General features: G+C 31.0%; 1 protein-coding gene across 3 annotated transcripts in view; it reads right to left on the bottom strand.

Moving 5' to 3' along the window:
• Positions 1-1602: 1602 nt before the first annotated feature.
• The window catches only part of LOC124359208 (fumarylacetoacetate hydrolase domain-containing protein 2A-like), a 35628-nt gene continuing 23564 nt past the window's right edge, over positions 1603-13666 (bottom strand). For all 3 annotated transcript variants that reach the window (XM_046811769.1, XM_046811770.1, XM_046811768.1), the window contains 3 exons: positions 9500-9834; positions 4707-4794; positions 1603-3506 (listed from right to left, as the gene is read on the bottom strand). In XM_046811769.1, the coding sequence (XP_046667725.1) occupies positions 3444-3506; positions 4707-4794; positions 9500-9834 (486 nt within the window). In that variant the 3' untranslated portion in view covers positions 1603-3443. The remainder of the gene's footprint in view (positions 3507-4706; positions 4795-9499; positions 9835-13666) is intronic.

Here is a 13666-nt window from a genome sequence, read left to right as displayed (position 1 = left end):
ACGCGCCGGTGCACTGCCAACAATACTCCTCCTCCCCGCTCTTTGCCTGTCGCCATCTGATCCCTATCCTTACAAAAAACTTCATATCTTGCATCAAAGATTTCAGAACTACTTATACCGGGTTCGAGCCATGTTTCAGTTAATGCTATTAAGTCAAAATCCTCACCTAGTATAGATTCATAAAACTCAAAAGTTTTCGTTCTCATGCCACGCACATTTTGATAGTAAATATTTAAACTATGCTGATTTTCCATTTGTAATCAAATAAAACTAAATATGCCTTCATTACTATTAAATTAGAATAATAATCAATGACGAAAAAATTAAATAAACTCAAAGTACTGTTGTATAGTAGATCAAACCGTACAGACTTACGTACATTAACTTTAAATTTACAAACATATATATATTTTATTGAAATTATATATATATATATATATATATATATAAATTAAACTACAAACAAGTAACATTAACAAAGCGAAACAATATATTTTGACAGAGTAAAATTCAGATTAACCCACAAACAAATCTAAGACCCCTTTGCCTCCCTACCAACCAGTCCAGCCAGCTCGTCCTCATTGTTAATCACAATCACCCTACTAGCCTTATCATCCGATTTTCTGACTTTCACCCGACCAGCCCTATCCACCCAAACATATTTATAACTAAAGTCATTTTTTAACTTACGGGCCTTCGCAAATAGTACCCTTCTTGCTGGTGCCAAGGACAGGTTGATGTACACTGGAGAGTCCTGCTGATAGCCAGACAGGTGTCTGGTGGAGAAAAGTTGAGAAAATGTCACTAGCATTCCAGAACAATTTTTCCTTCTCAACAATAAATCCTTAATCATTGAATTTAAAAATTTCAACAGCCATCATTTTAGAACGAAATGGCGTACCCAGCTGACTAATGGAAGTGTCGAAGATATTATTTATAATATTCATTTTTGTTCCAAGTCTGAACATGTTTCAGTATTTTATTTTCCAGTTCTTGGTAATATACACGCTATATATATGTAATTTCAATAAACATTGAATCGCAAAAAGTACTTGCTCCACCGGAACTCGGATCTCTCACTTGCCAGGTGAATGTGCTACCATTATACCACAGAGCCCTCACTTTTTACGATTCAATTATTTTGTATTTGGCCGTATCTGTCACATATGCGTTTAAATAACCAAACTAACATATGATCGGAAGACCAAATACCTGTCAAATGACTTTTATTTACATTAAATTTGTATAAATGGCAATAGCCTTATTTAATTTCAATAAACATTGAATCGCAAAAAGTACCATATGTATATGTATATATATATATATGGGGTCACCAAAATGATGGGAATCTGCTGATATTCAATTTTACATTGAACTTTTCTGTTAATTCCATAACAGCTATGCTATTGAACAATTTAAAACATTATTTTGTAATATTTTAAAAATTTTCATACGACATAAAAAGAGGTTTGAATACAGAGAATACAAATATTTAAGCATCCTCGAACCTGAAAAAACATTATTTGGCTTGAAAACTGTTTTTTTCTATTAAACAACATAAATCATAAAAAAACTTTAAAGGTTACCAAAAAAGCTCACATGTCACTTTGGAATGTTTATTTTAACAAAATGTGAATAAATGCACATTGACAAATTTACAAGTTCTAGTTAAGTCACTCATGGCCATATGTTTCTACTTTTATATATTTTGGTAGTTGTATTGCACCATTAAAAGACTACAGGTATAATCAAAGTTGAATACTTACACTTAACTTAAGCAGAGAAAGAAATCACAATTTTTAACATAGAGGTATTACTATAATATTTATGATAAATCTACATTATTAACTAAGACAATATGGAAGACATTTTTCAGTCGTGCATTTGAAAAGTGTTAGTAATTTATAATGATTCAAATAAAATATTTGCTGTTTTGTGTAATGAACTTGCATATGAGAAAAGTGTATTAAAATTTAATGAACATTGTATTAATATTTACAAATACATATTTAGAAATACATTGTGAGGGTTAAGAAATAATTCACAATTGTCCATGAATATCCAGCCTTTGTTAAATAACTTTTTAATTAGTGTAATAAATTTGTGTAGGAACATATTTTCTTGAACATTAGGATTCAAAGCCAGGAACTTGTATAAAATAAAAAACAAATACAATTATTATCATAATTTAAATGCATCTTGTTCAAAGAGTCAGCCAGTTTCTAAAACATATTTTGTTTACAACAATTTGTGAAATAAGAAAAAAAATGTAGTAAATTATATGGCACATTTATTAATGAATAATGAATAAAGTGAATAATGTACCACTAAATAGCTACATTATCTTGTATGAACGACCTGCTTCCCTTTTTTTCCTGTTATACAATACAGTTAATATTTTTTTTAAATACATATGTGAGCAAAGAGTGCCAGTAGACCATTTGGCTAGGGTATCTATCACCTTAGTCTGGAGCCTATTCCAATATTATTACTCCTTTTGAGGAACACGTTGATAACCATGACACTCAAAAGTGTAACAAAGTATATCTAGTAGGTAAATTTTATGGTGACTATATAACAGATTGATAACATAAGCAATAATTATGGTACATTCAAAAATACAACAATAGCACCGAGAATGAAATAATTGCAATGTAACGAAAACTATTATTTTGCTAGTTACCACTTTAATTCAGTTTATATTTTTCACATCTGGTACACAACATAAGAAAAACTATTTTTATAACAAATGTGATTGCTTCATAACAAAACGTGATGCTTAAATACGTAAAAGTGCTGTTTTCTTCAATAATCTAATTTATAAATCATTACTAGGAGCAGAAAAATGCAGTTTATAAAACCATGCATACAAATGAAAATAAATGCATATAAGTTAAATCAATTATTTATAGAAACATAATACATATATACACGATTTTATATAAATAAGCATCAAAACTATTGCACGTAATCAATGATTAATGTATCATTGTATATTACATTTCTTAAATTTAAAAATGTTACGATTTGTAATAGTCATAATTTATTATTCAAAGCTGTCCAGAAAATACATTCTGTTTCGCATTATTTCCTAATATGTTGTTTAACAGAAATTTATTGTTAATGAAATAAAATTGTCTACAGTAAAACTGCTTTCACGAATGTTGAAAACTTGATGAGCAGTTGTTTTTTTTTATCTAGTTTTATTAAAATTTATTAACACTGTGCAAAATGTTCATAAAATTTCAATACAGTATTTGAATCATACACTGCCCAACTAATCAAATGCTTCTATACATCTCAAAGCCCTAATTGTGCTTTTGAATTCAGGCGTAGCAGCAATACAGGCAGTTCTTATTTTAACAACATATTTTGCACACATTATGCTATAAACTCAAAGATATATGATCCTACGACAGCAAGTTCTCATGGTGTGATGAAGTTTACACAACATGGCTGATCAGCTTTCCTATTCCGCTTATCTCACTCTCAATCACATCTCCAGGCTAAACACAACAAACAATTGTCAACAAATATTAAAAAATTCAATTTATTACTAAGACAGGTTGAATAAAAGTGTATGTGCATTTTTATTCACATTACTCTCCCTATATTGTAAAACACAGCAAACACGATTTAATTCAGTATCTAGCACTGACTATTAAGTTCACTATTATTACTTACAGTAGCAAATTATTAATTAAGCATATTGACTACAGATCTCAAGTGAAACTAATCATGTGATCCATGTTATTGCTTTTTGAAGTCTTGGTTACTTACCATTTATATCATCATAGTACGAGATCACCATTAGCAATGTCAAATCTTCATTATTTTGTTTTAAAAAATAAAGTAAACTAAAACCTCAAGACTTTTGATTTTGATTAGCTAAATTATAAGTTGTACAAAAACTAAGTGTACATTATTATGTTACATATTGTAAACTAAATTCAAATATTTCAGAAAATTTCAATATTTTTAGAAAACCATCTCATTTGAAACTTGTTGCCTCAAAAACTGCTGTTCCTTTGGAGCTAGAATAACTAATATCAATGGATATTATGTTTTCCTCAAAGAACATTGTTTGTGTAAAATTTGACGGTTTCAGCTCTTAATTCTTGGTTTATGCACTCAGTAAATAATGCCGTTTGGACAAATGAACAAAACAACAGAAGCCATATTTTGTGAACACCAATTGTAGTAGAAGCTTTGTTTATTTTTATCAATAAGGAAATTGTCAATACATTGTTAGTAACGTACTGGTAAGTCTCTTTTTCACTAAAAAAGTCATACCAGTCTCCTTATCCTCTGGATATACTCTTCCTCACGATATATTTTTTCTCATTAAGGTGTTTAGGGTATTTAGATATAAAAAATAAGAAAAACTTCAGTTATGAAAATGACACACATGCCATATGACTTTTAACGTGTTTGGTGAATATTTATTCAATTCAAGTCACATGAACATGTGTATACATAGCCTATGCCAGATATCCGGTGATGCCAATTACATAATATTCTCTCTCCCTGTAAAAACAATGAATTGACACATCTAGGGTTAAATAATTATTTCAAAATATCTCTCTGTATAAATTCTAAGGTAAATAATATTTTCAAAGCATACAAATATGAATCTAAAAAAACTGTGTGATGGTTTGAAGACAAAAATAGATTTTGAATAGCAAAACCATAAAAAGGAAACTAACCGCCAAAAATTGCTGAGGGTTGCTGTAGAGCCCCACACCTCCAGGTGTTCCTGTCAATATCAGATCTCCTGGCAACAGTGTCACACAGCTGCAACACATTTTCAGTACATCACAAAAGCTCTCAACATCATTCAAATAAAACAGTGTCACAATTTAAAAAAATCAATCTAATTGATCAAATATCGTATTATTTGAACGGTAACAAAAATTCATCAAAGTGAGACATCAACCTTGAAAGTAAATTTTCAAACCTATTACTTGTAAATGAAAACTTTTCAATCTTTTCCTTAGTCAAATGAGTTCTAAACTATTAATATTATTAACTATTCTTAAATTGAAAGATATTATTATTATTCTAACTTAATAACAACATTACTGTCTGCACACTACAGTGTACTACAGCAGTGTATAGTAGCAGCATGCTTTTATTTTTAAGGTGTTCAAATCACTCTTTGAAATACTCTTTAAGTCTTAAAACATTTTTGAATTTCTTTGCTATCAGTAAATTTATGTATATCAAACACTTTAATAAATTTACAATTCTTAACATAAGTGTTATGTTTAACTATAGGCATTTAAAATATAATATCAAAACTAACTGTATTTATTTTTATTTAAAATTAATCGTAGTTTTAGATTTTTAAATTACAAAACATAAAACGTTTCGAAACGATCTATGTTAATAATTACTGTTTATTTTTATCATTTAATGCGGTAAATGTGTAACATTTTGTTATTAAATGTTTAAAGACTTCCTAAATAAATAGAAAAATTGTCATTTAATACATGAATTACAATGTTGAAAAATTATTGTTGAGAGAGAGGGGGAAGAGGTAGGGAAGGAAGGTTATGAGGGTGAGAGGGGGGAGGGAGGGAGAGTTTCTGAAGACACTATTAACAAGATTATTATACGCCTAGGAAAGAATAGTGAAGATGAATCATCGTATAGATAATGGCAGTTCATCAGATAAAGAGAGACCAATTCGTCTTGAGATAGCTGGTGACATGGAAGAAGATGACACCGACTTAGTTCAGTCGGTATTTGAGGATGACAACTAAGTTAGGTAAACTGTTAATAGCATAATGACTGATATAGTCCCAAAAATATCATTTATGAAAGTTTATCAGTTTTCCTAAGTGTTTAAAAATAAAGGCAATTGATATTTATTGTCTGTTAATTTTATTTGCTTATATTTTTACTACTTTTAGCAATCTATAAAATAAAAACGTGAGCGGTTTCCATACAAAACTAAATTCTTTGCATTTTATCCCACATTTTAAACATTTATAGTATGATATTTTACTGTGTCTTTTTTAAACGACAAATCAGTGTATAGATACAATATCTATAAACAGAAATTATTTTCAGTTCAGTGGCTATTCAGTCGTGATAGTGAGAGGTTACTGTCGCTGTTGTTGTACAATAGTAGTTTTAAAATATGTGACTCAATTAAAAATCCTTTGGGTTGTGAAGTGCGGTCAGTAATATGGATTTTGTTGGCTAGGCAAAATAAACCAATTGGAATTTATCGCCAACCCTGTGAACTTTATGGGAACTATGTGATTACTGAAGGTGGAGCGTGTCATTAATACATTAGGTTTAAAAATGGGTGAATTAATGTGTATGAAGACGAAAAAAATGGACGGTTAAGCATTGTGACCGATGAAATTGTTTATAAAATAAATGAGAAGATTAAAGAAGACACCTGATTTACAGTAACAGAACTCTCACTTAGTTTTCCTCAAATTTTGCGCAAGATGGGTACCAACCACACATGGCAAATTGGCCCTTAGAAGTCCAGGATGCTTTTAAGTGGGAGGTCTTTCCACATCCCCCTTACAGTACAGATCTTGCACCCAGTGACTACTGTTTCCAGCAATGAAGACCTGGCTTGCGACGCAGCGCTTGGATAACAACGTGGAACTGCGAGAGGGTGTGACTACCTAGTTGAAGTCTTAGGCGCCAGAATTTTATAACACTGGAATTTCAAAACTAGTTTACCGCTATAATAAGTGCCTAAAATTGTATAAAAACTGTTTTGAAAAATAGTATTTTAGTGTTGTTACTCTCAAATATACAATTTTCTTCTTGTAGTACTTTATTTTTTGTTTATATCAAAACGTAATCTACTTTCTGGATAGCCCTTTATGGATGGCAAATATGTGTAATACTATAAAAAATTATTCTTGTCACAAATAAATATTAAACAGTAAGATATTTTTTTAGTAGTTGAACAAATTTATAACTTTAGTGAGTTTAGTGTTTGTAGTAAAATATAAACTTATATACATGAATATGAAAGGCTATTGTATGAGTATATACAGGGTGTATATTATGTCTGGAAACACCCAAATATATCCTTTAATAATTTAAATATAAATTTGAAAACCTCTTACAATCGTGATAGAGATTGGGCATCTACTTTTTGGAACAATGTTTTGTTATGTCACACCAACGGGGGACGTCCTGCCGAGGGTATCGTGAATATTCTTAATGGAAGCCTATACCTTGTTGATACATAATTTTAAAGGCAATAGCTTACTGAATTGAATGCCACAAACCGCATCTCAAAGGAATTATTCTATCAGAAAATAGAGCATTTTTAGTATTGAAAATTTACTGATGTTCAACAATGTAATTTTAACATGGTTCTTGCCACAAAATGTGTTACACTAATTTTTTAGCATTTTTTTTAAATGTTCAATTAAATAAAACAAAAATTTCATTTTAAGCTGGTTCTATTAGCACAAATTTGCCAGTTTTTATTACAGTACAATTATGGAAATACTTATGTTTTGATTTCTTATTACAAATAAAAAATAATGTATGCTGTTAGAAAGTCTTACAACAAACGTTTTACCTGCATTTGGTGTCAAAGCAATTGTTCGAACTGTGTTCCTTCTACGGTTTGACAATGAGCCAATCTTGTGTAAAATGATTCGACAGAGTTGCCTAACATTTCTTCAGTTATCAAAGCAATCTCCCTCTATAATCCTGTTTCTTAGGTCTTCCAAATTATGAGGCTTTCTTCTATAAACATTGCAATTTAAATGACCCCATAGGAAATAATCGATTGGTGACAAATCCGGAGATCTTGGGGGCCATTCGATTTCTCCTCTTCGGCCAATCCATTTATGAGGAAACCTTAAATCCAAATACTCTCTTACCTGTCTCCCATAATGGGGTGGAGCACCATCCTGCTGAAACCATACATTATCAAAGTATTCTCCTGATGCAATTTGAATAGCTGGGATTATTTCATTTTGGAGCATATTGTAGTAAAGTTCGGCATTTAAATTTCCATTGATGAAAAAAGGGTCCAACAATTTTGTTACCTAAAATTCCACACCATAACGTTCAGTTTTTGTGGTTGCTGTGAATGGGACTCAGTAATCCAATGTGGGTTTTTCACTAGCCCAGTAACGGCAATTGTGCCTGTTAACATTGCCATTTAGGAAAAAAGTTGCCTCATCAGAAAATAGTATGTTGGTCAGAAAAATCTCTATTGTCATTACATTTGCGCATCACAAGTTCACAAAACTCAACTCTTCTGTCGTAATCATCCTCACTTAACTGTTGGACTAAATGAACTTTAAATGGTTTGTATTTATTAATTTTCAAAATCTTACTCACAGACATAGGGTGCATATCATGTTGCTGTGCAGCTTTTCTGAGCGATGTATGTGGGTGTTCAATAAATGTTTTGCAAAACATCTAGTGGCATGTTCTTCATCTGTTGCAGATTGTATCCTACCCGACTTTGGCCGATTACGTACACTCCCTGTCATTTCAAAACGCTCAATAGTTTTTGATATTGTTGAAACACTTATGGGATTCCTTTCTGGGAAAGTGTCATTAAACAAATTACAAACTTCCCGATAAGATCTTTGACGATCGCCATATCCTCGCATCATCAAACAGAGTAATTCGTTCTCTTTCAGACAATTCCATTAAAATGCCAAATAAAAACTGAACTACTGTAATTAGATAACTTGTTGACAGCAATGCTTCAGAGACACTGATTAACTCGACAGGAATGATATGACCTTTGTCCATTTGTAATTCCCAAGCTTAGACCTGTCTAGTGAAAGCTCCATGCTCAACAAACTGAAACCTGTAGACCAGATGATTAATAAACACAATAATGTTTCTCATAGGCTAGTGACCTTTGTCTCTTTAAACCTTCCTGCTGACTGGAAAACACACCAAGTACAGATTCATAAGTAATCAGAGAAAGTGACTCATAAGTTTATATTCATTGTAATAAAAACTGGTAAATTTGTACTAATGAAACCAGCTTAAAAATAAATTGTTTATTTTATTTTAATTGAACATTTAAAAAATGCTAAAAAATTAGTGTAACACATTTTGTGGCAAGAACCATGTTAAAATTACATTGTTGAACATCAGTAAATTTTCAATACTAAAAATGCTCTATTTTCTGATAGAATAATTCCTTTGAGATGCGGTTTGTGGCATTCAATTCAGTAAGCTATTACCTTTAAAATTATGTATCACAAGGTATAGGCTTCCATTAAGAATATTCACGATACCCTCGGCAGGACGTCCCCCGTTGGTGTGACATAACAAAACATTGTTTCCAAAAAGTAGATGCCCAATCTCTATCACGATTGTAAGAGGTTTCAAATTTATATTTAAATTATTAAAGGATATATTTGGGTGTTTCCAGACATAATATACACCCTGTATATTAAAAGCACTATAAAAGCATCAATGACATTTTTATCTTATCAAAAAGAACATTTTAAGCACTGTTTAAGCATGTACTCACTGAGACAAGTAGGCTATGAGATCCTCCACAGAATGGATAAGATCATTGGTGTTGGAATTCTGCTTGACACTCCCATTGATGGAGCACTTGATAGTTTTGTCATTGGGAGCTCCAAACGCTTCCTTGACAACCACTGCAGGGCCCAGTGGACAGAAAGTGTCCATGCTTTTGGCAAATAACCACTGGCCATTGTTCTTCTTGGGTGTCTGCCAGTCCCTTGCTGAGATATCCTGGGCGATGGTATAGCCGAACACGTACTTAAGTGCATCACTTGCCTGGACATTGCGGCACTTTTGCCCGATCACTACAGTAAGCTCTACTTCCCAGTCCAGTTTCTGAAAATAATATTATATAGTGATTAAAATTGTTTAAACTTTTTGAGAAGATTTGCAAGCAAGCAGAATAAAAAAAATACTTCATTTTTTAATGTGAAACAATATATATTTATATAAACTTCAATTTACCTTATATACAATATGTGTATGGTGTGTAATCTCATTCAGTACCTTGAAGAAAAATATAATGCGAATTTCAGGACAATATAAAAGAGCAAAGTAGTGGTAACATGCACACACAGCAAGTGAGAGACCCGGGTTCAAGTCCCGGCGGAGGAAGTACTTTTGTGATTCAATCTTTATTGAAAATTATATCAGGCTATATCTGCTTATACAAATTGTAATGAATGTTAAAAGTTGTTTGACAGGTATTTAGATTTCTGATCATATGTTAGTTTACTTATTTAAACACATATATGACAGAAACTGTCAAATACAAAATAATTGAATCGTAAAAAGTAAGGGCTCTGTGGTGCAATGGTAACATGGTCGCCCGGCAAGTGAGATACCCAATTTTGAGTCCCGACTGAGCAAATACTTTTTGTGATTCAATCTTACATATATATCAAATTCAGATTTCTCACTTGTTGTAGGAGCATTTTAATACTACCAGTCTCTTTTTTATTGCATTAAAATTCACAATACATTTTTCTTCAAGGGACTGTGAATGAGATTACACACCATTCATATATTGTATACAGGGTAAATTTAAAGTTTTCTTTCACTATTTAGGATGTTTTATATTGTAGCTTTACTCTCTCCAAATACCATGTACCTGTAAATCCCATTGCAAAAGTGTAGATTTTGTTATACTTACAATATCAATAAATTGCATATTGAATTTGTAATAAAACCGTTACATTATGAGTTTTAATCTTGCTGGCTAATCTGAACAGCACAGTCATTTTTTTAAATTTTGGATAAAGTATATTATGTTAATTTTTTATCTATTTAAAATTATTTAAAAATACAAACCAATGTGGAGATGTGTAATTTGTATAACTAGCATATGAAATGTAGGTGTAGTGCAACACACAAACCATTTTAGTTGTTATGCATAACTGCAAAAATCTGTAAAACACAACTTGACTAATTATTTCCATCTTTTAAGTTAGTAAATAATTACTGTTGCCCTACAACTAATATTAATAAAACAATCAAAACAAACATATTTTAAGTTATTTTTCAAAATGGGGGCTTTGGAGGTAGAGATAAAACTGTGCAAAATAGAAATTCACATAAAATGATTTTTAATATGCACAAGAATCAGTGATAATAAATACTTCTTTAAGCATATAGCCTGTTTTGGTGCCCAATTCCATAAATTTTTGTTCATTAAATTATTTATTATTTTTTAATAATATAAATGATCTTTATTGTGAAAGGAATTACTGTCTTCTGGTGTAACTTCTTTAGGAAATAACTACTAAGCAACTATAGACAGTTTTTCATGAGGAAGTGATACCCTCATTAATTATTAGGCTTAGTGATGTCCTACACAGAGAGGCCAGCTATCAGTGCAATGACATTAACATGTTATCTTATCAAGGCACTGTCATAGCCCTAGTCAACACCACTGAAAACTTGCAGTAGTACATGCTAACAGAAAGAATTTATATTGTCTTTATTGTAGTATGATGAAAATATGTTTACATAACACTGCTCTAAGTGATCCTGTCAAAACAAAATAAAATGTCTTTTACTTATGAATGAGTATACTCTTCTATTATATAAAAATGAAACTGTTCGTGTGTAACAGCATCACTCACAAACGGCTGGACGGATTCGCCTAATTTTTTTTTTAATTTGTTCGTCTTGATCTGTAGAAGGTTATAGGATACTTTTTATCCCTTTCCCGATTCAGGATTCCGCCCCACTGGTTACAGAAATACCCGTAAGAAATGCATTGCAGCAAACATATGTTATTAAGTGAAAGAGTCTTTTCAAATTTTTAATCAGCTGTTCTTTGTAAACATATATAATGCGACAAAAAATATATTTATATATAATTTAATTACTACACTTATAGTTTTAAAGCATAGAGTAAGCTTAAGAGAAACGACAAATTTTGTTTAAACTGTTTCTGCAATCACTGTTAAACATAGACTTTACTATCCAGATAATACAATTCAAATTTGACGTAAAAATTCACCTTTAACTGCAATATTTATTTAATATAAACCATGCTCATGCTTGATCAGAAGAGCAATGCAGATATCATAATTACTATCTTACGTTGGCTACAAATATAAAGAATGTTATAAAATCAACCTTAGTTGTTTTTTTTTGACAGAAGTATCAGGAATGTGGTACATACCTTCATAATGCGCCCAAGAAGCTCACGAAGGAACGACTATCAATTATCTCAGCAATGTTTAGAATGTGATAGAAAATGAATAAGTGAATATAGTGTACTGTTTTCAACGGGAAATTGCGTGCGAAGCCGCGGGAAACTTATTGAAATGCGCAGCGAAGCGCGCCAGGTCCGCTAGTATTACTTATTTTCAATTAGGTAGTCCAGTGTTTTGTAACCATTGGTTGATCAGATTGATTTAAATCTTTATAATTTATAATTTCGTTTATAAAATTGGAGGAGAAACTCAAACTAAGAGACTCAATTCTAAAATATAACAAAAACACAATTAAATTTATATAGCTTGTAAAAAAGCTTTAGAATACATCAACATACAAAAATTAACCTTAGAATACTTTACTACAACATTTTGAGGTTGAATTTGACATACATATGGACATAAACAATTTAAATCTTCAATATTGGTTATAAAAGACAGATTTTCTAGTGAGATAAATTAAAAAATCTTCAGGTTTTGATTGGCAACACATCTTATGTTTCCTCAAGGTACGTCAATGGAGATTATTCATTTTATGTTGTTTTTGTTTCAATGACACAGGACACCTCCTGTGGCACGACCTATATCTTCTTAATCAACTGTTATTACCTGGTCAAATTGTTGTAGACATGCTTTAACAATAATCGTACAGTTGTACTAAGTGATTTGATTAATAATAAATAGAACAAAGAAAAACAACTTAGAAAAGTAATAAAAATCCAATACAAACAGCCGACAGGAAAAAATGAGTATTGTTTCTAAGTAAGAAATATTATGATAAGGAAAGTATCACAACAGCATAGTTAAGTCTGTGTAAAACTCGTAACTACTACACGCTTTGAATTTTAGCTTAGTTTATTATTGACTGTAACAAATGAGTACACATTTCTATTCTTTGTAGTAACAATGAACAGGACCTAAATCAACACACATGACACATATTTATTATTGCACTACCTTTCCATTACCTTTCCACTTTTAAATGATCCACTAAATACCACAGTGAACATTTAATTTAAAACACTTTTATATAAATTAACTTTAAGTTGAAAATGGTTCCTAATCTTAAGGGTGTTTCTGTACTGGCAATAATGTAAAAACAACAAAAAATCATTCTCTTGGTTAAGGTTTTAGGTGGAAATTGTCGGGATCAGTGATTTTTTTATATAAGTGTACCAGACCCATTTTCATTTTTTGTCTTCACTATTTTAAAAAAATCACTTGATTTATGTTTATTTTATGCTCTATGAGGCATTTATTATTGAATAGCTTTAAAGAGTTAAAAAATCATTTATACTACAATAACACTCAAATTGTAATATGCATAAGTCCCTACTCATGGCGGGAAAAAATGAGTCGTAAATTACGCTTTGCCACTTTTAGGATTAAAGTCGCACTACAACAGAAAAAAAAAACAAACAAGATGGTGTCATGTTTAACTAAAAACCTATTCATATAATGAGGCCCGACAAGTAATGTGT

Source organism: Homalodisca vitripennis, chromosome 4 (genome assembly GCF_021130785.1).
Source record: "Homalodisca vitripennis isolate AUS2020 chromosome 4, UT_GWSS_2.1, whole genome shotgun sequence".
NCBI classification, from domain to species: Eukaryota; Metazoa; Arthropoda; class Insecta; order Hemiptera; family Cicadellidae; genus Homalodisca; species Homalodisca vitripennis.
Note: the sequence above shows the minus strand (reverse complement) of the source record. Positions and strands in the feature narration are given on the sequence as shown.